The sequence below is a fragment of the Mya arenaria genome, chromosome 4 (assembly GCF_026914265.1).
Source record: "Mya arenaria isolate MELC-2E11 chromosome 4, ASM2691426v1".
In the NCBI taxonomy this organism is placed as follows: domain Eukaryota; kingdom Metazoa; phylum Mollusca; class Bivalvia; order Myida; family Myidae; genus Mya; species Mya arenaria.
The window spans coordinates 47,894,194-47,920,382 of NC_069125.1; the positions used below are offsets into that span (position 1 = coordinate 47,894,194).

A 26,189-nucleotide genomic window follows, 5' to 3' on the forward strand; every position below is an offset into this window, starting at 1 on the left:
GGCCATGATAATGTGGATAGTAATGACTATAGCGAGATGGCAATGACGATGGAGATGGCAATGACTATAGAGATGGCAATGACTATAGAGATGGCAATGTCATATTATGACAATGGAGTATAGAGATGGCAATGTCATATTATGACAATGGAGATGGCAATGACATTGGAGATGGCAATTACAACAGTGATGTCAATGACCATAAAGATGGCCATGATAATGAAGATGGCAATGACAACGGGGATGGCAATGACAACGGAGATGACAATGACAACGAAGATGGCAGTGATGATGAAGATGGCAATAAAGATGGAGATGGCAATGAATATAGAGATGGCAGTGACCATGAAGATGGCAATGACGATGGAGATGGCAATGACTATAGAGATGGCAATGGCGATGGCAATGACAATGGAGATGGCAATGACTGTGGGGATGGCAATGACAACCAAGACGGCAATGACGGCGGAGATGACAATGATGATGGAGATGGCAATAACAATGGAGATGGCAATAACCATGGAGATGGTCATGACACAGGAGATGGCAATAACAACAGAGATTGCAATGACGACTGGGATAGCAATGACAATGAAGATAGCAATGACTATGGGGATGGCAATCAGGCTGCTACTGAAAACAAAAAGGCATAATTGACAATTCATCAACAGTTTATCTTACAGAAAACGGGGAGCCTAAAAATGGCCTATGCTGGTGCACTGTCCTCTTGATGCGCTACAGATGTATACATTGTACAGGAATAAATTGTCATGTATGACAACATTAAGACAGTGATTAATGCATCAGTGAGAGGTAAAAATAAATTTTATGAAAACCTTTTAAAGTCCATTGGAACAGTTACATATATGTGTAGCTACATGTACAAGAACAGATACTCCGTTACCATTGTACCATGTTTGAACGTGTTTTGTTTATAGACTACAGCTACTATATTGGAACAGTAATGAGTGGGAGAAGATGACTGTTCAATAACTATCAAACACAGGCTAGTTATTGAATGTTGTTCTTGACAACATGGTACAAATCAGTTACGTCATCCACTACCCTTGTGTTTGAAATTAAACACATTTGCAAAGCACTTGTATATAATGTCAATAACCTAGGTTGTGGATGCAGTATATTTCAGGAATAAAATGGAACAGTGGTTATTTACTTTTTTAATTCTCGTATAAATTGTATAAAATATAGACAGCTGTAATATGTTTAAACAATTTATACAATCAATATTCACATATGAAGTCTAAGCCAATAAATCTTGAACAAAGACTAAATTCATACAAATTATCAATTTGATCAAATGACATAAAACATATATTTCCCGGCAATCCCGGAAACACCCTTCTATATATCATCTGATCATATTTCCTGTCGAGATTATAACATAATCAAACAAAGACCAATCTCTTCAAAATTGATGCCCAAACATTTCAGAGAGTAAAATCATCATTGAAATAGACTTAGATGTCCACAGAATTCACCAAATTCACTAGTTTTCTTTAATTCACAGTCACAGTTGCTCTTTCATATTTCAATTTTAAGATTTGAACCTGAAAAGATGGCATTTGCCATAGAAATCTGCACCGAACATGGACAGAAAAGACTAGCATCATTTGCCATACAAAGAATGCATGCTTTGTTGGTCACCGAGATTTGTGTAAAAAGTCAGAGCTCTGTTCACTTGTTCGGGTGTTGGTGCAAACATTTGGTGACTGTTAAAAAGGCATTAGTACTGACCATTTATTAGTTTTATTTTAATGCCAATCAGTGGATAAAGTTCAAAGACAAAGACTGCATTGCTGATAGGGCGTCAACTATGGAAGACCAATCAGAGACAAGTAAAATGACTATTGTCAACCCCCCAATAAGAAAACACAAGGAAAACCTACCCATGACTACTTTAGTCTGCAAAAGGTAATTGATGTATGCTGCAGTGCCTAACTCCAACTGACCAACATGCTCAACCACCTGCTATTAAGCACTGATAACCTTTCTTGTACAGGATGCAAAATACTATTGACTGTCAATATTTGGCAAATGGTAAAATTAGTGAGGCTTTAAACCTTATATAGCTGTACTTTAATAAACACCTGCAGAAATTCCTCCAAAAAATAAATCACTACACTTGACTTAATAATAAGTGGTGAAAAACAGTTATAAAAGGCTTATCAGTAAAATGTATGACGATTGCTGGTGTTGTTGTTGTGATTGGAGTTTGATATAAAATGTTAAGATCACATATCTATTGCTAATCATTATTACCCCGACTCATGATTGTTTTCTCATTCTAGAAACATGCAAACAAACGCAAAGGCATAATTGCAAGGTTTTGAAAACCAAAGTCATTTCCATTGATTATAAATCAAAGCTAAAAGAATTTTCACCTTAATTGAATGAAGTATCTATCCTTGTGAACTCCAAAAGATATCTAGAAACCAGTCTCTGAAACCATTTTAAAACACATACAGGAATGTACAATATATTAATAGGATATTTGACTTGTTTTTCCAACATGTGTTATTCATTAGAAGCCTCGCTGCTGAGACACAAAAAACATTGAACCAGTCAAAAACCAATTTCAAATTTGTGGCTGATTTTCTTGGTATATATACTGGAAAATTTGAGGCCCCGAGATGGGTTTTAAATTACATTTACCAGTCTATCGCTTCCAAAGGCCTGGCAGGAACAGGGGCCTCATGAAGCGAATGAAGTTTTTAGAATTATACCAACAAATGAAATTGATACTTTACGTTTTGGTGAAATAATCATACATAATAATAGTAATAATAAGTATTATTCTGATAAATAATACAAAATTGTTTCAGAGATGACATTTTCCTTTGCCAAATGGCTAAAAGTCAACATAATACCTTTCAGAGAAAATACATATATATGTATTATCATCAAGTTCATAACTATCATTACATTATATATTATTGAATGTGAATGTCAGAATGCATCCTTCACTTAAAAACAACACTACGCTGCTTTTTCTATTTGTTGTAAAATACAAAAACATTTTTTTCTTCTTCCGTTTAGTTATGTAACTTTCATTATCGTCCATTGGAAAATGTCCAAAAAACTTAAATCACATAATTAAACAGTGATGCTACACACTGCATTATTTAATCAAAGCACTTACTTGATATCAAGTGGGACATAAATCCACTTCCTAGTTTATAAAACAAAAGCTGTGACTTCTACAAACAAATATCCTGTGCCAATCAGGTCTATACTGCCGGCAGCACTCTACTACAAGTTGACAAAACTATTCTCAAACAATGAAACTAACCTAGCCTCATTGATGGGCAATCAAAAACCGGCTACATGTTTTTTACAGAGGCTCAAAATGGTGCCACCAAATCAGCGTGTGAACCAGCGTCTTTATTTTGATTGGAGACTGATAGGTCCCGGACTGCGAACCAATGTATACAAGGCTTCTGCGGGCCTGATCAGCTCTGAGACAGATCATTAAACTTGATTGAATGTGCTGCTTTGCTATAGCTTTTTACCACAAAAAATATGTTTAACTCAAAAGCCTATACCTGCTCATAAGCGGGTTGGCTGTGAGTCTTAACGCCTGAGTTTCTGTTCTGTTTGACACTTCACAGAGGATTTCAGAAGTGGAGGACTGGTTCTACCAAAATTCTACCAACAAAACATGCATTATAAAAGTAATTTGAACAACATTTACATGCACCTCAATAAAATTAAAAGACAGTCTGAAAACATCATGCTGATGTCAAGATGTAGATGCACAGTCCAAGAATGATTTTAACTACATGGGATAACTCAATGGGTTCAAAGTAATCTCCAAACCCTCTCTAAGCCCATCATCAGTTGGCCGCATCATCATCAGTATTTTATTACCAAGCAGGTTTGAGGGCGCTGGATTAACAATTACCTGGGTAAAAATCTTTCAGCTAATCACCTGATCAACTCTGTTTGAAAAGATGAGCCTCCAAACAGCCCTAGATAACAATACAATCACTGATCACTGTCAATCAGCAAATTTATCCAACAATGCCCTAAATACTGTATCTGGACTTTTTTTCAGTCTTTCTGTTTCTTTTATGTTATAAATAATCTAAAATGTTTGACTTTCAGCTTTCTCCACCAAAACAAGAGCTCCACAGATACCAACGCCTGTCTGGTGTTTTTTCTTCAGTGATGACCAGGGCGCAAAATATCTCAGCTTGTGTGATGGGAATTTGCTATATAAAAGCGCAAAATTTTCTTGTTCACTTGTGTACCAAATGTACAATCATTTAAGTTTTCACATCATCAACAACTATATCGATGCTGATGACAACAGCAGCAAGACATTGACATTATTTCAATATTTCTGACAAGCTGAATTTTAATTTTATTAATGAGATTGTCATCATTTTACAAACTGATAATAACTTAAAAATCTGTATTGAAAAAATCACATGCAAATAAACTTTTTTTGGTCAAAAAAGGACAATTGCTTGATATTTGACAAGTTGAATTTCTTCCCTAATACATCAATACAAACAGAACACAGACTGACAGCAAAAATAGCAGTGTTTCGAGACGGATATAATAAAATCTTGATTTTAGGTAAACAAATCTATCCGATAACCTGCCATCCTTTACACAGTGGGATATGATATACGAAAATTAATATACCTAAAACACTGATGAACCGATAGCATTTCTGAAGCCAAACAAAAGAAGGGAACGAAATAAACTATCTATTGAATGTTTATCATGCGGCATCATCATCAGCCACAGGAAATATTAAATTTCTTCAATACTTAATGATTTCCAGTCAATATTAACATAAACATAATTTATATTTCAAATTGATAGCGATCGCTGTAGATCATTTCTGAAAATCACCAAACTGTTTGATATAAACAGATGATGAATAAAAACAGTATGAGAAGTTTCAAACAGATCCATTGAATTCGAAGCTGATGATACTGCTGTAAACGACATGCCTGATTGAAAATAGATAATCGCCTGACAATTTTACGGCCCTGCGTGTTCATTTATTGAGAATTTATCTATCAATCTGTTCGAAAAATTAGATAAAATTTAATACATCTTATATCATGTGACCATCCATTTCAAACAACTCCACACGTGCATAAACCATAACCGAAACATTTTTGCCACCAAATATATTTCAATAGGCATTGAATACAAACAAGAGCGTGACAAAAAGATGCAAATGCTCGTCTGTTTTTCTCAGTCAATCAAAGGGATAACCCTACAATTGTTTGAAAGTAATAAAACTTGCTTAAAATGTTATAGTGAACATTAGTACCAAGTTTCATGCTAAAATAATGTTACAGTGAACATCCGTACCAAGTTTCATGCTTAAATAATGTTAAAGTGAACATAAGTACCAAGTTTCATGTACCGCCAGAAACATTTTACTAGGTAAGGGTCAACATTTAAGATTTTACATTCCAACAATGACAACAAGAAGGCTATGACAACTCCACACCCAAACCATGACAACAACAAGGCTATGACAACACCACAAGCGAACCATGACAACAACAAGGCTATGAAAACACCACAACCGAACCATGACAACAACAAGGCTATGAAAACACCACACCAGAACCATGACAAAAACAAGGCTATGAAAACACCACAACCGAACCATGACAACAACAAGGCTATGAAAACACCACACCAGAACCATGACAACAACAAGGCTATGAAAACACCACACCAGAACCATGACAACAACAAGGCTATGAAAACACCAAACCCGAACCATGACAACAACAAGGCTATGAAAACACCACACCAGAACCATGACAACAACAAGGCTATGAAAACACCACAACCGAACCATGACAACAACAAGGCTATGAAAACACCAAACCCGAACCATGACAACAACAAGGCTATGAAAACACCACACCAGAACCATGACAACAACAAGGCTATGAAAACACCACAACCGAACCATGACAACAACAAGGCTATGAAAACACCACACCCAAACCATGACAACAACAAGGCTATGAAAACACCACACCCGAACCATGACAACAACAAGGCTATGAAAACACCACACCAGAACCATGACAACAACAAGGCTATGAAAACACCACACCCCAACCATGACAACAACAAGGCTATGAAAACACCACACCCGAACCATGACAACAACAAGGCTATGAAAACACCACACCAGAACCATGACAACAACAAGGCTATGAAAACACCACACATCAACAATGACAACACCAATGCTATGACAACACCACACACCAACAATGACAACACCAATGCTATGACAACACCACACATCAACAATGACAACACCAATGCTATGACAACACCACACATCAACAATGACAACACCAATGCTATGACAACACCACACGTCAACAATGACAACACCAATGCTATAACAACACCACACGCCACAATGACAACACCAATGCTATGACAACACCACACGCCAACAATTACAACACCAAGGCTATGACAACACCACACGCCAACAATGACAACATCAAGGCTATGACAACAGCATGACAACACCAAGGCTATGACAACAGCATGGCAACAATGACAACACCAAGGCTATGACAACACCACACGCCAACAATGACAACACCAAGGCTATGACAACAGCATGACAACAATGACAAGACCAAGGCTATGAAGATAAAACAATGACAATATCAAGGCGATGAATAAACCACATACCAAAGAATAACAACACTAAGGCTATGAAACACCATAGAGAAGTAACAATTTTAAATGGATTGCAGCATGTTATGAAAATCGAAAACATACCACCAGCAAACATGATGTTAAAGAACAGTGAATGATTTGAATTGTATTTATGGAGAGGTACTTCAGATATCAGCCAATTAACAGTTCTAATGGATCTGATTGGGCTCATTTAAATAACAGCTTGAGTACATACAATAGTTATAAAAAACGTATTTCCTTGTTTATCTCAGCAGAATGCTTAACTCTTAATACTTGCAAACTTTTTTGTTACTGAAATAATGCATTACCGCCCAGTAAGAGGCCAGTAACCACCTAACATCAGGTCTAAAATAGTTATCTTGAAATTAGTTATTGGTCTTAATACCGAAAGGTGTCTATGGCATTACTATGTACTTTCAGATCCAAAGATTGTTGGCAGTGTCTCCTACCTATAATCTGTAATCAGGAACACAAAGAAATGTGTGAGCGAAATAGATTCATCTAATTTCTTTCACGATAATTTGTTTGACATGTAATGATCATTTCTTATTTATCTATACCTAACTTTGACAGGTTTCAGCATTGCCAAATTTTTCCATTGTGTTTTTCTAGTTTGGTTTGGCTGAGTGAAAGTCGAATGATTTTGTAACGCCAGATCGGCATTATATGGGGAATGCATCATGTGATCACCTCTGTCACTTTTACGCGATATCCACGTCTGATAAGCCTGTTCTCAACCTCTCAGAAGTAAATAGATTCCAGTTCACTGATTGGCTGATCACTACTCCAGGATTCAAAATAGCAAAATAACGAAATAATTATGTAGCAAAAAGTAGAAGACTGCCAAATGCCGATAAACAATGTTTTCAATTATCTAAACAGCTCTCTAGCAATAGTTTCCAAGTGGTTATAAGAAAATCAAGTCATAAAATCAGAAATTTCTTTCTTACAAGAAAGTTTGATGATCATGTCACATATTCCAGTGGAGATAGCTCTCTTAGGAAACTTTAAGTGATCACTTTGTTCCTAAACAGATGAATTTATGTTTAACTGTTCTTTGTTGAAATAAAATTTACAAAGCATTAACCACTCAAAAAAGCACTTCAAGTCATAGACAATAATATCAATCAAAATACAAAACAAATCTGACAATTACCTGAATGTAGTTCAATTAAAATGATGCTTAATTGGATTAAGACCGCCTTCAATTAATTAATATTTTTGAATTCATGTCCACCACGTATGATCATGTGACTATAGGTAATCTTTCCATGGGTTTAACAGTTTTAAATATTTATAACAGGGTGGTGCAGCTCATGTCAATTGAAAATTTATACAACTTTTTCCGAAGTTCTTAAACAGAATGAATTCCTGGAAGAGCTATATAATACTCTTGATCATATCTACTGGGTTTTATATTCAGCACATAGAAACTTATACAGGCTGCAACAGTATATCTAAGAGGTTAATATCGAAGGTACCGACGACAATAAAATATAGAATGTTTTTGTACCTTTTAGCATTCAAACCCAATAAATTATGATAGTGTATGTAAACTTATAAACTAATGTATAAGAAATATTGAGAAAAAAATAAAATTCTAACGAAAACACCTCATAATTTGATCGTTTTCCAAACTGTTGCTGACATGTGTAAGTAGGATTCCAGATAAAATCTGCACATAAATTTCCCTGATTAAACACTGCCTATAAACAATGACAAATCTTAAACTGTCAAACTCAATCTTGGTAATAATTACCAGAATAAAATATAAATGTACTCACATCCACTCCTGCAGGAAATTGTGATATTTATTGAGACTTTTTAAGAAGTTTAGCAGTTACTTCAGATGCCTTTTCAATTATCAATGGCAATATACAGATTTTAAAAATGTGGCTGCATTATTTTTTCAAATTTTGGAGCCATTTAAAAAAAACAGCTGCAGGAATTGTTCTTGAAAAAAAGAAAAGAGAAAAAAAAACATCTGGACATATTCAAACAAAATGGCACTCTGCATTTTGCATTTTTATGCAATTCAAACAAGCAGAAGTGCAGAAAAAACAATTCTGTCATTATGCACCAATAGAATGGAAAAAAAAACACCTGTCAATTTAAATATGCAAAGTTTTTTATTTCCATTTCAAAATGTTACATTAGTGCTGGAAATCAATCATTACTAATCATTATCACAAGTGGACATTTTTGCAAATGTTCACATCTTCAAATTGACTGCACAATTATATGCTGTGCTTTTCATTTTGTGATGGAATTTATTAGAAGTTTTAACACCATTGAAATTTTCTGCAAAAACTTTTGCAAATTGCAAGTTTGAGAACAAAGGCATTGAAGAAGAATTAAACGTTAAAATGTTGGGGTCTAAAAAAAGTATCAATCAAATTTGAAATGGGAACTAATAAACCAGTCAAATTCTGAAGCCCATTCAAACTCTTGAAAACAGCATTATTCTGATCTTCTAGATCTTTGGGCAGGACCCAACTTTTCAACCAAGAACCGAGCAAGGACGGTAAAACAATACAAAAAACAACAACTTCATATCAACAAGATACATAAACATATCTGAACAATTGGCATGTTTCTATAACCTTTGAACATACAAACTGATATTTGATTGATTATTAGCATGGCAGCAGATGGGTGAGATCTATTCTGTGTCAATAAATCAACCAGCGGCCATTGCCTACAACAGCTGTCCCCATCAGTCTGAAAATCAATGTGTAAACCTCATGTAATAGCACTACTCTCAGACCTTACTTGTATGACTACTCATCGCACATGGGGATAACCTAGTCTGAAATTCAACTTATAAACCTCACATTACCACAGAAGGTACTGTAATGGCTGTTCACTACATAAGGGAGACAATTAGCTTATGTGCAAGCACCAACTCTAGTATGGCTGTTCACTACATAAGGGAGACAATTAGTCTGTAGTGCAAGCCCTCCCTCTAGTATGGCTGTTCACTACATAAGGGAGACAATAATACTGTTGTGCAAGCCCTCACTCTAGTATGGCTGTTCTCTACATAAGGGAGACAATTTGGCTATTGTGCAAGCCCTCACTCTAGTATGGTTGTTCTTTACATAAGGGAGACAATTAGTCTGCTGTGCAAGCCCTCATTCTAGTATGGCTTTTCACTACATAATGGAGACAATGAGACTGGTACGCAAACCCTCATTCTAGTATGGCTTTTCACTACATAAGGGAGACAATTAGTCTGCTGTGCAAGCCCTCACTCTAGTACGGCTTTTCACTACATAAGGGAGACAATAAGACTGGTGTGCAAACCCTCATTCTAGTATGGCTGTTCACTTCATAAGGGAGACAATTAGGCTATTGTGTAAGCCCTCACTCTAGTATGACTGTTCACCACATAAGGGAGACAATTAGGCTTTTGTGCAAGCCGCAACTCTAGTATGGCTTTTCACTACATACGGGAGACAATTAGGCTTTTGTGCAAGCCCTCCCTCTAGTATGGCTGTTTACTACATAAGGGAGACAATGAGGCTGTAGTGCAAGCCCTCCCTCTAGTATGGCTGTTCACTACATAAGGGAGACAATTAGTCTGTAGTGCAAGCCCTCACTCTAGTATGGCTGTTCTCTACATAAGGGAGACAATAAGGCTGTTGTGCAAGCCGCCATTCTAGTATGGCTGTTCACTACATAAGGGAGACAATTAGTCTGTAGTGCAAACCCTCACTCTAGTATGGCTGTTCACTACATAAGGGAGACAATAAGGCTGTTGTGCAAGCCGCCATTCTAGTATGGCTGTTCACTACATAAGGGAGACAATTAGTCTGTAGTGCAAGCCCTCCCTCTTGTATGGCTGTTCACTACATAAGGGGACAATAAGGCTGTATTTCAAGCTTTCATGCTAAAATGGCTGTTCACCACATAAGGGAGACAATTTTGGCACGCCCCCACTCTTAATAAGGGAGACAACTATGCCGCCCAAGATATCCTATTGGTTGAGAGTTCACCTTCTATAAAGGTGAGCTGTTAGTATTGTTTATTTGATTTATAGAGACAGGATACATCACACCCATCTGCTGCCATGCTAATAATCAATCAAACATGCCCTGACCATGAGTTAACATTCTGGTAGGTACTCAAGAACCAAAGGCAGACTACAAAAAAATAACAAAGTCTATAATACTATTACAGGGCATACAAGCTCTTGAAAAAGGTACACGCTTAGAATTTATTTAGGCAATCAGAATATCACTTGAGAGTCCCAGATCGCTGAGTGTATTAGCTAGAATGGCCAGCCTTCTCACCATGAATATTGCAGTTCTGGTAATAGAAAATCACCCATTGAAAGGCTTAATCTTACTTTCCCATACAATTTATGGTTAATCAAAAACACATGATATTTGTTTTTTTCCCCTTGATTCCAAAATGCCTCATATTTACCTCAAATCTATACCAGCATGAACTTTATGGTTCCAACATTAAACAGAAATATAATCACCCCTCAAGAGAGTTTGATTTGAAACTGAAATAGACATCTCCGCCCTCAGCCTAACTGCTGATCAGCAATGTCTTTGTACATGGGGTAAATATTCAATAACCATGGAAATGATGGCTTTGATCACGGGCTAATACTAACTGTGAACCATCACATCAAAATACGCTCCCTAATGTAAGTTATAATTGTCATAATCATTCATTACTTTCACACTAAACGTCTTACCAGGGGCTTCATTATGGCTTCATTAAGTTTGATCAAGACTTATCCAAAACAACTTTGCACCATAGATGAGAAACTGAAATATGTAAAAGTAATGATTTTTTGATCAGACAATGCAATAACATTATGTTTATAAAATACATCAACATAATTATCTTGTACAAAATCCACCCAATCATTAATAATTGACCTTTTGAATGGATTTTTTTTCTTTTTTAACTGCTGGGTATGTTCCTCGTCGATTCAATTTGATGTTAAATAGAGATATTATAATAATGCATCAGTGGGGATGGGGGTATTAAAAGAACCTACAGTTTATAACTAATCCAATACCTGTAATGAATTGTATGACCAAATTGTCTCAAATGACAATCAAATAAAACTGAAAGGTTAAATAAATGCTGGTGGCAAAGATTAAGAGTGCATCAACCTTTCAACATGAACAACAATTGACATAATGCTGACCTGCCCTGATATAGATATTCATAACAGAGACCTTCTTGATGTGTGATAACCCTGGATAAATGCCCATGGATTTGAATTTAGTATATTATTTTGTCAAAAAAGTAGGAATTATCGAAGGCAAACTCATTCCAATTTAAGCATTATATCAATCAGAATACATTTTGATTCACCCCTTCATTCAGTCCAAAGAAAGATTTTTACACTTCTTTCTTTATTTTCAGCTGCAGCTCAGTTCTCATACAGACATGAACACCAGCAGACATTCTGCAAGCTGTTGAAGAAGTTAAAATTCATCAATAAAACAAAGTGGCAAAACATACATGCGCTGAGCGGCAGCCACTTCCAGGCAGATTATCTGTCACAGTGGGGACTCACATGGAATCCCTGATCAGTGGGGAAACAGGGGTCATGCTTTAGGGGCCACAAATGACTCTACATCCTTTGAAATATGGTTGTTGGGACATGTGGACATGAAAAGCTCTTGCTTTAATTTGTAATAAGCTTACCCTTAAAAACATAAAGAATATATATACTCATAGTAATTAATTTCTTGAGAAAGGCATATAGTCCTACTAAATGGATAAAATTGTAAATTCAATATACAAATGTACCACAGTTTATGAATCTGTAATGATTACATTAAGTAGCCACTAAAAGCCGTAATAGACAATGAGGCCAGACAGAGGACATATTTCTATGTCAAGTCAATGTAATTATTCATAACCATACTCCTAGAGAAATTTTTCACAAAACACTACATAATCAGTTGACTTTCCTCCATTCATCAAGGGCCAGCCCCCAGCCCCTCTGTTCCGCCCCACCAAAACTGATTCCCCTTTCTTCAAGAGGGACTCTTCTCAAAAACCGCAGAGTCAATCATACTTTGTCTGGCAATTTGAGCAGGGAAGGCAAAGCCCTATAAAAATATCATAATTCGAAAATCACTTACAGCAAGATTAATGTAACAAAACAGAAATAAAGGCAGAGTTACAGCACTAATGCAGTAATTTACAGATCATTGAAACATTTCTGGGTGTCTCTAGTAGATAATGGGCAGAACAGCGTCAATATAATGGTGCTAAACACATCTTTGTTTTGCTGTTAAAATATCGCTCCATAGACTACATAACTATATCAGGTTTTATTAATGTCCCAGAAATCAAGAAATCAAGAAATTATTATTTAGATACAAATTGAAAGACAATATCAACCAACATCAATGAAGACAATGGTTTTCAAAAATGCACCACCTTTAAGGATCAGCGACATAATTATGCTGACAATGACCATGAACACATTATTTTTAATAAAAAATATACATTGTCAAATACATGGAAATACTGATAAGACTAAGGAAGGACAGCGCCAAACTGCACCATTTCCTGTTTCCACATGTTGCGAGTTCCAGTCTGTTAATATGGCAATTAATCATTCCCTGTATATATTTTGCAAGCAGATTCAGTTTTCAAGTTGAAAGAAATATTGGTGGAAATAGTCGACATAGAGCACATTTCTCTCCAGACCAGGAAAATCTGTCTCTAGAGAATTCATTCCTTACTTTAGGGATCAATACAACTTTAAAGGTATCTGTTTTTTTGTTATTTTCACAGAATTTGACCCAGTGGAAAGCATTGAGATAAATACTTTAAAATCATATACTTCTATTCGACATGGTTAACAAGCTTTTATTGAGATTTGCCATAACTAGATTCACTATTCCATTGACCTGAACTTTAGTGACAATGATTAAAATGATCCATTCATGGAGCTATGCCACAAGGTAATCATACCTTCTATGTTTTAAAGGGGCTAGACACTCCCTAAATCGGAAAAAATACATTATTCCCACAAGACAAGACTAGAATTATCAATTCAATTAAGCTAAGTGTGAGGCCGATAATACATCATTTTACATGATAAAAGGAATATTCTATCACTGTCTCAGCTGAATTATTCCTATTAAAAACTACGCATCATGGTTTCCCAGTTAAAAGTGTTTATATTTAGCATGTGAAAGTCACATGATTAGTACAGATACAAAAAACGATGCTATTTTTAAATTGACTGGAATTGACGTAGTAGACAACCCCAGTAAATTTCGGAAAAATACACAAAAACTGCCAAACAGTGATACTATACGTCATAAGTGATGCGATACATCAGTAAGTAAGATTTAATGCGTTGTACACAACCAAACCAATGTTATGCAAGTTTTTGATAATGTTCTTTTTTTCTAGTGTCTAGTCCCTTTAATGCCGCCTGGTAGATTCTGGCATTAAATTAACACAAGCATTTCTACTTGAAAGTAGTAAGAGTATTAGAAAATAAATGAAATGACAAATAAAATAAATGATTGCTAACCACTTCTTCCTGACTTTGTATATTCTAACTGTAAAAACAGTAAAGCCAACCGTTTTTAACATTAAATTGATTGATTAATGAAAACTGGTTCCAGAGTTATGCTGTGAAATAATCATCGACCAAAAAACCACCCTCTCTCCTCAATAGGAGTCTTTGTCTCTGAACAGTTTCCAGTAGATGGCAATCTCCCATTACCAATCAGAGGAAACACAAAACTTCAAAAACCCACAGCACTGCTCCTGTCAAACAAAATATACAGCACATGTCTTAATGTTTATTTCTTGGAAAACAGATTTAACCATTCAATTAGGTAGAAAATCTGATCAATTTGGGCAGAGAGCAAACACTGAGAGTTTGAGATTTGGATCTGATACATTCAGTTTTAGTTTATACTAATTTATTTTAGGTTGATTGTGAAGACAGCTGAGACTGCTAAATAACTTTGGACTTTGTTTCCTGAGTAGAAACAGCGGGCCATTTTGAGAGGCCATGAGGAAGTACCCCTGGAGGGGCTTGAACCCACAACCTCATGGATGAGAAGCAACTATATCTGACACAAACGTTTTTCACTCTCACATTCATTTTCACTGCTAAGAAAGTCTTAAAATGACAGTTGTTCTGGACTACCCCAGAAATGTCCAACACTACATCAGCCTTATTTACATTTATTTATTAAATGAAACATGTCAAACACTACCTCAGCCTTTTTTATTTGAAAAATGCCCAACACTAAATAAGTAGCCCTCTAGTACAGTGTATTATTTGTAACATAAACACCTGTTAATGAAAGGAATTTGTTATTAATTATATTGCACTATTTTCATACTTTTCAGCCAATGAAATAAGGACGTATGTATCTTATAAGGCAACTTTCAATATAGCCATCAAGGGGAGCAACTCCTTCAGACCAGCAATCTCAAAATATGCACAAACTTCATGAAAAGTCAATAAAATCAAGCAAAAACTCAAGAGCCACACTTGCACTTAAATTTATGATGATTTAGAGTGGAATTCTCATTAAATATTGAGCACAATCTTAAGGGAACAAATAAGATAAGCACAAGGAAACAAAGAGACTTTCAGCCTGCAAGAGGATGGCAGCAAATTACTGCATGGTGCAGTGCCACACGATTCTACTACATAACATTGTTTAAAACTTGTCTTGAAGTTTTACAAATAATGTTTTGAATACTAAGAGATGTGGAGCTCCTAACAATATGGTCCCCCTCAGCTGTTACAGACAGCATGAACAGACACTAGTTTACCCTTTTACTTTGATACTTAGTTGACCATAAGTATCATTTTATGGCATACTGTTCTATCTTTTATGTTTCATATATTTTAAAAAGAAACTTTTTTTAGTGAACTTCTTTGATCCAATAATAGGTTATTTTATTCTATTTGTTTTAATTTGGTCCTACCGGAGTCAATTTCTTGGGCGGTGTCCATTCTAAGAGGCCATATGAAAATATCCTTGGTGACGCTCAAATTCACAACCTGGTGGCTGAGAGGAGCACACTAGGAAGCACTAAGAATGGCTTCACAAGGAGCATGCTGGATATTGTGGTCTAGTGGTATAGAGGGTTCAATCCCCACTAGAGGTACTTCCTCATTGCCTCTCAAAATGACACAAGTACATGTTCTACATCAGGGAGCATGCACTAGAGTGATTAAAATCACCACTCATCTGTCTTAACAATCCAGCTCAAATCAGTAGTGTCATCAGTCTCACCCAAGTGATTGTAGGTTTGATCACCACCAGAGGTACCATTCTCTTGGCCTCTCTTATGGACAACAGTACTGGTTCCTCTGTCTTCACAATAGAGCTTAAGTTAATAAGTATAAACTAAACTAAGATTGCAGGTCTGCGGACACGTTACCTCTGGTGTAGTTCTCTTGAATTCTCTGGACAGCTCTACCAGGCGTTTCCGTGATGTGTCGCTCTCGTCTTGTCTGCTGGCTAACTCAGTGGCAGTCGTGTCTAGGTCTTTCTGAAAATACACAAGTTGCAAAATATTGTAATACTTTTAACAAAATACTATGTTCAAAGTTGATTTATAAATACTTAAACTGAATGATCTTCAAATAACTAGCCTGTATAAAGCAACTATAATGTTCAGATGGGCTACAGAGGGTGAGAGTGGTCCAAGTTTCCGCCTCTTATCCAAGAGGTTGTGGGTTCAATCCCCACCAGGGTGAGATTGGTCTAGTGGTATAGATGTCTGTCTCTCAACCAAGAGGTTGTGGGTTCAAACCCCACCAGAGTGAGAGTGGTCTAGTGGTATAGATGTCTGTCTCTCAACCAAGAGGTTGTGGGTTCAATCCCCACCAGAGTGATAGTGGTCTAGTGGTATAGATACTGTCTCTCAACCAAAAGGTTGTGGGTTCAATCCCCACCAGAGTGAGATTGGTCTAGTGGTATAGATATCTGTCTCTCAACCAAGAGGTTGTGGGTTCAATCCCCACCAGAGTGAGAGTGGTCTAGTGGTATAGATGTCTGTCTCTCAACCAAGAGGTTGTGGGTTCAATCCCCACCAGAGTGAGAGTGGTCTAGTGGTATAGATGTCTGCCTCTCAACCACTCTCACCAGGGACACTCTCCCAAGGCCTCTCAAAATGAACAATCATACTGGTTTCTACCAAGTCCACCAGACTTGAGTGCTAATTCTATAAGCTGTATTAAAGCTTTGGTCACAAGCGAGCTAAAAGGATATAAAAAAGACCAGCTTCCTTTTCTAACTGCTTCATAAAGAAGGATAAATGCTTCCAGAATTACGTATCTAAAGAATAATGCAATCCTACAGTTTTATTTGAAATTAAGAATGAATCCAAGTATCCACAGGTGCATAAAGCTAAGTTATATCTCATTAGGTCTGAAAAACAATCAATAATACACAAAAAGCAAGAAAACAATCAAATTGAAGCTGTACAATACTTTTTGCAATCAATCACTAAGCTACATCTTTGGGTTGCGGCAGGCATTTATCAGACAAAAAAGGTAAAAACGGGAAGGTGGAAATTTTAATTGATCATTAAATCTGAGACTTCTTTAGAAGACACAGTGTACAGTATCACAATAAATGCAAAAACCAACAGATCCTGCAGATTTATATCAAGCGGATGAACACTTTATAGAAACCCAATGAAGCTTGAAGTTTTTACTGCCTACCTTGTATTACTAGGTCTACCCAATATTCAGTAAATTTCAATTCTAAAGGTCTAAACCTACCTTTTTGAATAAAATATCTATAGTAACCAATGAGACTGGTATCTATGCGAGGCTATATCAATTTCTGTAGCCCTCGGTTAAAGCGATATTCTATCCATATAATATCCACAATACAAACTATACAGACAAAATTCAATCATTTATTCACTCGTTTCTGCAACACGAGAAGCAATGACTAAAACTGATTAATGGAAAAATCTCTTTCATACAAAATTTTCCTTATTTAAGATTTTAAGAATAAATAAAAGACGATAATAAGCGAAGAAAATATTCTTAAAATTTAACAGGTAAATGAATGCAAAAAAAATGTATTGAAACTTATTTAAAGTTGAACAATGATAACAAAATCCCTGCTTTGCGGCATAGACAGTTATACGATAATTCAATTATTACAAAAAGTGCTGCCATCCAGTAAGTCAGGACCCGTAAGTTTTGTTTTTATTGAACTGCCAAATAGAAGGTCAAAGGCTGTGATGTCATAAACACGTCTTAGGGTCTTCTTTCATTGAAATCTAGCAGCTGCGGAGCCCTAACTCACGACCCCTGTCTGAGGGTCAACACCACCTTTCTCTCGTTTTTAGATACTCAAATTTAAAATTCACCATTTAAATACCTGAACAGTTATCTTTAAATACATATTGATCACTGCAGTCAACAACAAAATGCTGAGGGCTGATTTTATTCAACCCTAATTTGCATTGTAACAATCGTAACAATCGAGTGGTCTATTTCATTCTGGGAAAGGAAACCTGGTTTAAGTGCTGATTTTTAAACACCTGTAATCAGGGGCTCAATAATTTTGGGATCGTCGCGCCGATCTATAGGCTGTAACAGTAATCTAGACATTAAAGCAAAGACATTATCTTCGCTAAAGGTCAAATTCCATCACTAACCTCGAAATCTGATCGATCTTCTGATATGCATGGAAACGTTTAAAACCTCCATTATAAAATTTTGAAATCAAAACCACTAAATTACTAGTATATTCAATATTAATGTATCGGAATGCTATTCGCCACTGACGTAAATCGTTCTGCATTCAGCAGAGCTCAGATAGCCGAGACACTATTGGGCTTTTATGTCACCAAACGATTGCCATAGACATTGAAAAATATTGAAGGAAGTGAATATTTTAAGTTACTGCGCAAAAGATCTAGGTGATCAATTGTATTTTGAATTTAAAGCAATATTAAAAACTTTTCCATGTAATAAATAGTATAAATGAAAAAAAACCAAAACCAACACAAAAACAGGTAGCAAAAAAAACAATTAAACTAATACTAGTCCAAAGAGTCATTAAAAACAATCATCAAGAATGTTATATCAAATATATTACAGAAAACAGAAAATAACCATTACCTAATATTTATGAAAATGGTTCATGTATATATATAAATACTACAATCAAATAACTTTAGAAAAAGTTAAAGAGAAACATACTATTCCAAACTAACCTCAAACTCTTATTACTATCAATAAACAATCTTATTACATAGGCAGTTTAAACGAAACCAATTGATTACAGTAAATGACAGCTTTCTTATGACAAAAATACAGATAGTTAATTTCCAGAAATATAGAACAATTACCTATGATCGAAGATTAAAAACACACACAATATAAACCAATTCATTAGAGTATCACCTTAGTAACCAATTTATCTAGCTAAATAAAATTTAAAAGCTTGTTATCGCAAACTTAGCAAAATCTTTACAATACCTCACCTCATTAAAAATTGCGAATCAATCCATTCACCAATAACCATGACGATGAACTAACCTGCTCAGCTTGGTGTAAATTTTTGCAAAGTACGAAAATCGATCATACAGAAAATTTATCAGTGACTGTCATCAAATTCCCAAATACAGTTGACAATATGTGTACGTTAATCTCCAGCATCCAAATCTTGTAAAATGAGAATGCTGTTGAGCTAGTTTTCGAATATATAAATCTAATATGACAATACACGATTTGCTAGATAAAATTTGATCACGTTGAATTTTGAATTGAATTAATTTTAAACGGATAGGTACTGAATTTGTTTTGCTTATCGGTCAAACGATCAGTTTTTTAACATCCATATAAACAGACACGTTCACATTATTCAAGTTATGATTCGGCAATTAAGAAGTTTGAATATTGAATATTATATTATGTACCATCATGCATAAAGCTACCCATCTATCATACTAGTACAGACATATTTTGATTAGCGCCCATATCTTACCATTACAATCTTTGTTTTCAATTAATGTCAATACTTTGGACTGAGTTTTACAACAGGTGTATTTTCTTATTCAAGAAAACAGATAAGACTCACAATAATATTGAAAAAAACACTAAAACTTATTCCAAAAATATAAAAATTACCTATTAAATGAAAGCTAAGTATTTGTGGTCAAGATGAAAACAATCTTATAAAGGCTGAATGCCACTATTAAATAATTTCCTTTTTAAAATTACGATACTAAAAGCCATCTTTTTATCATTCAAATACAACAATGAAATATGATTTTTTAATAGAAATAGGTATTTAGGCATGAAACAGAAGATTATAGGGAAGCAATAAATAATCCACAGATAGCAATCTCTATGGGAAATCAGAGATGCCATGTATTTCCTGGTAAATGAAAATTGACAGGTACAGATACCAGGGTCATCTGAGACCATGACCTCAGCTAACCCCTTCACAGAACTGGACAAGATCAACACTGGGTAATACTGGTGGCTGTATATAGTGTGCACTATGGATAGGAATATCATTTGGGTTATCTTCATTCTAGTCTGCCTGAAAACTTTCATGTCTAAACTTTTTGTAAATATTTCTTAATTTTGAAAAAGTGTCCCTGTTTTGAAACAGGCATAAAATTATACCTTAGCTTGCCCCAGCGCAACCTGGAGGTTTATATAGTCCTGTTGCCGCTTTAACATATTTCAATAATTTGAAACAACCTGTTGTTGTGATTAAATGTTCTCGTAAATGAAATGAGCAAGGAACTAGTCAAGATTACACTAACACTGGACTGGCGGAGGAAAGAAGTCAAGAGCTTGATTTGTGAACTGGTGAGCAAATTAGCTCTTGACAAGAATTTGAAACAAGCAGTTGTAATCATGGTTCATTGTTTCTTACCTGTTCAATGAAATTTGAATATTGAAAAAAAGGACATACAGTCTTGCAAAATAGAAACTTCTTTGAAAACTGCATTATTTACAACAAATCAAACATTTGATGTCCCAGTAAAACTAAAATAACCTTTTATTAAATTAAGAAAAGATATCCTTTAATAACATATAAACTGGTCAGGCAAATCTCCCTCTCCGCCATGAAGACTGACAATATGAGCCAGACTCACACTGAGCCAGGGTTAATCTGATGGGTATTGACAGGGCTACATGTTTCTGCTGATCCATGTCCTCCTGTGACCTTTCACCCCAGTTTCCTCCCCTTGTTTCACATGGGCCATCAGCTTACAACTGTGCTGAATGAGCCTACAATGACTGCCGAGCTGTTGATGATTTTTTGTTCCTGTCAGTCCAAAGGTATTGAACATTCATCAAGCAGACATGTAAACAATAGCACCTGAATATAAAACATTATCGTTACCCAGGTATGAGCTGGATACCAAGAAAAGCCATTGGTTCCTGTCTCTTTGGAATAACAGAACTTAATAAAAAAATACTTTTAGTATCTTAAGAATGAATGTGCACATAGACTGATTCTGTTAAACAGAAATCATACTAGATAAAAGAAGTTTATACCTTTCAACTACGTTAACAGTATTAATGTGCAATACTCTGATTTCTGAAAATCATCATTATTTCCAAGATACCAAGATATTGAATATCAAACCTATCTGTTTGGAGATTAGTGTTAACAATGTAATCTTTATGGAGAATTAAGGATCTATTTTATTATTTTCCTGAGCAGAAGCGAGCTGATGGTTATTGCCAATTAGGTGATTGTTTGTATGATATGAAAATCTATCAGTAATTGACCACGCCAGTTATCGGCCTGCCTCTCAGAGCCCAAGACTCTATGCCTCCAACTCAGCTTTCAAGCAGACAAAATAATACCAAAGTGGCCTTTAAATCAAGTGAGCTTTGAATTTAAGCCATTTATATTACCACTAATTGAGCGAACAAGTATTGTAGCATAAATTTGCTACATAAATTTATAACTAACAATCTTCCAGAGTCTGAAACCAATCCTCATGCCACTAAACTTGAACATGCAAGATTTCTGCAGCCTCCAGCCCTCCACAAAATTTAATAAAGAAAAACAAAAATGCAACATTTTCAGTCAATTCAATTATTCAATTATCCATAGGTTTTTGTATTACTGTACCTTGAAACTGTAACAATCCCCTAATACAGGTATCCCCCCATGTTGATGTTCACAGCAGTCCTATCAATACCATCTAAAGCCTTTAACAGATCCAACAAGTATAACAATGCAGCCAGAGACAGGACAAATTGAAATGAAAATTCAATACATTTGCCAGACACTGTTTAATGATTGTGTTTTTCAGCTTATCTACACAAAAATGCCAATTAGCTCTACTAATTACATACTTTCTCACAAAATTAATTCCGCCCCCTGATTTCCATGACCTTACTTGACCTGAACCAATCAATAATAGATATCTAATAGATAATGTCTGGATTTTCAGATATTGTTTTTCAATTTAGAAGAGCAGGAAAACATTAGTTATCAGCATGCCAGCCTCTAATTGATGGCTCAACTTATTCAACAAATGACTCAAATGAAGCACCCTTTATTTGTTTATAAATCTTGTTCAGCCGCAGTGGATCAATCAAAGTATGTTGAAGTTTGTTCATGGTGTTCCTGCCAATATTTCAGAAGCAACAAAAGCAGCTGGAGCCCAATAAATCTATGATTTTCAAATCATGATATCTCTTCAAAGGTTTATTTAAGTTCAAGTGGTGTTTAGTTTAAAGTGATCTTAGAAAATCATAATATTATTGATATTGGTAATACCTGTGGTATACTTTTGAAGTGAGATTTATTTATCTTGCAGGTGAAGTTGCATGGTACTGTTCTCATGTTTTAATCATAAAACAAATCAGTAAAGTTCATCAAATAAATGAATATTAAAATAATCATGATTGATTTAACTTGAGAATATTCAATATTGTCATGTTCCCTATCAGACAGTGGTGCACACAAAGCCAGAGTAAAAACTCAAAATATCACAATTTATCAAACTTTGGTAGTTTCATTCAAGTGCCTTAGTTGTGTCTTCTGTCCTACATACTGTGAACAATAAAGTGCCTCAGTAATGCCCCCTGTCCTTTATTAAACTGAACACATTCCAGTGCCTCAGTTAGGTCCCCTGTCCTACATAACATCACACATTCCAGTGCCTCAGTTATGTCCCCTGTCATACATTACTGTAAACATTCCAGTGCCTTAGTTATTTCCCCTGTCCTACATAACATCACACATTCCCGTGCCTCAGTTATGTCCCCTGTCATACATTACTGCACACATTCCAGTGCCTCAGTTATGTCCCCTGTCCTACATAACAGCACACATTCCAGTGCCTCAGTTATGTCCCCTGTCCTACATTACTGCACACATTCCAGTGCCTCAGTTATGTCCCCTGTCCTACATTACTGCACTCATCCCAGTGCCTCAGTTATGTACCCTGATCTACATTACTGCACACATTCCAGTGCCTCAGTTATGTCCCCTGACCTACATTACTGCACACATTCCAGTGCCTCAGTTATGTCCCCTGATCGACATTACTGCACACATTCCAGTGCCTCAGTTATTTTTCCTGTCCTACATTACTGCACACATTCCAGTGCCTTGGTTATGTCCCCTGACCTACATTACTGCACACATCCCAGTGCCTCAGTTATGTCCCCTGACCTACATTACTGCACACATTCCAGTGCCTCAGTTATGTCCCCTGACCTACATTATTGCACACATTCCAGTGCCTCAGTTATGTCCCCTGACCTACATTATTGCACACATTCCAGTGCCTTGGTTATGTCCCCTGACCTACATTACTGCACACATTCCAGTGCCTCAGTAATGTCCCCTACCCTACATAACTGAACACATAATCATAAAGCAAAAGCTCTTCTGAGACCGACAGCAAAAGTAACATGAAACAAAGACAAACCTTGCAGCCACTTAATCGGCAATGAAGCTGGCGCCAGGCTGATTTTCCTCCTCACCACTATCAATCAATCAATAATAGACAAAAAACATCAGTTTGGCAGCTCAAAACACACATTTGATTAGTGGAGACTTTGGGCTGCTATGGCCAGGCAAGAAACCTGGTAAATGTAATAATGTGATTTACATTAAACTGATAGCTTTGTGAAACTTTGGCAAGATAAAGGTCTGTTTTATCGGCAGAGAGTGATCTTACAACCCAATTTAATCAATCGGAGTGATCCCGATCATAGGTTAACTTCATTCTACTGAACTAAAATTGATAAGAAATTGGAATTGGAAAGGCTGTTACTTTCCATTAAAGACAATGTACTGCACCTTGAAAATTCACAAGTTCAGATAATGCAAAAATTGGAACAAAAACCTGCAAAACTTACAGTGCACTCATCATAGTCTTAAATTGAGACCTAAATGATTCTTCATTTGCATTACAGCAATAGTATTTTCATTAACAATTAAATGTATCCAAAACACACAATTATAAGTTCCATAAGTTTCTTATTTGAGAACACATGGAGTATTGTAATGTCCATCCTTATCAAGAAACACAACACAATAAGAAATCAATCAAAAACACTTACGGAAAATATTACAAAATCCTGTAGTATTAAATTATTGTAACTTCCTTCCTCAGCTTAAAAAACCAATTCATCAATTAACTTAAGTACGAAATATCAAATACCACCCATTCCATACAGCAAAGTGATCAATTGTTGCAGATTTAAACACTTTACCTGTAGCACCAGATGTAAGTAGCCAATAGGAAATTATCCCTAATGACATTAAGTGTCTTCGATAGTAATGATCACAGTGCTTGTGTGACAAGTCGCTGGGGCAAACAGGGGCATTAGATAGGCTTGATCGGGAATTACAAGCTCTTAAACCGATACATAAACACCGAGAAGATAAGGTACTGTTTAAGGGTCTTGACATTTAAACAAGATAACCATGGTGTTGCTGAGAACAACATTGTTGTATTGACAGCATTGAAATTGTCTTGATGTTCAACCCTTATATGGTTTGAATATTCATAACCGTTACCTAGGATGGATTCTGGACACTCAAATGCACTCAGATAATTTACTTGGGCTGATCATACTTCTATTTCTGGACCTTTTAAGCCTCTATGTTTTGTAAATTTTATATTTTTTTTATTGATTAGGCAATTTATTCAGATAACAATTTAACACCTAACAGACTCGACTGGTTCAAGACCCTGGACCTCCTGCTTGCAAGTCATACTCTACCAACTTAGCTTACTGGCCAATATCATTCTTGTAACATCTGACTTTTTATTTTACAAATATGACAGATGATAGTTTGTTGTTTTGTAATTTTCAAATAAGATTTGAACATGGGTGTGATAATAATTATTATGATCCCCTGTTCAGAACAAGGGAAACATTGGTTTTATCTATAGCTACTAATGATCTAAGCAGTTTTTTGTTTCTAAAGTTCAAGAACAAAACAATCAAGTCCTAAACAAGGAGTAGCAGTGTTCTGATCTGATCAAAGCTTAGGATGTTAAGTTAAAAGTGAACTTATTTAAACAAATCCACTTCCAAAGTCACTGATCCTTAGTTACTTAGAAACAATCAGCCAGTGAAAAATTTGGGATGCCGTTAAATCAACTGTAGATAACATGACTATATATCATTTCGATACATTTTAAATTCTTTAGATGTTAAGCTTATATATACACGATTGCATTGACCACAAAGTGGCGTTATACGCTTGTAGCCATACCACTAAAACAGAAGTTTTGTTTCATGATACGAAGACATATTAATTAACTTGCCCAACATCACTGAGTTACATGTTTAACACTGTGATTCTTCAAAACTGGTTTTGACAGCACATTTTTTATTGTTTATTCTCTTGGTCCTGAAAATAAATTCATGGACAGGCAAGAAAAAAAAATAGGACTTGAGATTAGCTATGACAGTCACTTCAAAAACTTAAGAAGCTGTGAAGTTTTTATAAAAGCCAAGTGTCCATTTAAAACATGTTGAAACCTTCAAAGATTTTATCGTTAAAATTGATAATAAATTATTGATATTATCGCCAAAGTGATAAAAAAGAGCAGGGGATCAAATCCAAAGATCTGTACGATACTTGAACAGTAGGGAAAATATTCAATCATAATTATCATCAGCGTGTCATTGAAATCTATGGGTCGAACGACGACAGCCTATCAGTTTTATTAATCTTTGTCTACATACAAGTATGACAGAGTCCATCCTGACTCATGTACCTGATCAAAATGACACCCCGAATTGGGCTTCAGTAAATCACTGATCAATTACTTGCAATCTGAATTCTTATGATGCCATAACGACCTGGCTCCAGCGACTAGATTAATTCCGAAACACAAACAAACACAAGGATAAACTTGATTTTAAATTCAAACATTTCTATCGGAATTTTGGCCAGATAATTTGAATTAACGTCAACCCTGCTCCACTTTCACTGCAAATAAAA

General features: G+C 35.6%; 1 protein-coding gene across 4 annotated transcripts in view; it reads right to left on the minus strand.

Annotated features, from left to right (window-relative positions):
• LOC128232505 (homeobox protein cut-like 1) overlaps positions 1–26,189 on the minus strand; it is a 78,357-nt gene that overhangs the window by 39,634 nt on the left and 12,534 nt on the right. For all 4 annotated transcript variants that reach the window (XM_052946089.1, XM_052946087.1, XM_052946088.1 and 1 more), the window contains exon 2: positions 16,147–16,257. In XM_052946089.1, coding sequence (XP_052802049.1) covers positions 16,147–16,257 — 111 coding nt within the window. The remainder of the gene's footprint in view (positions 1–16,146; positions 16,258–26,189) is intronic.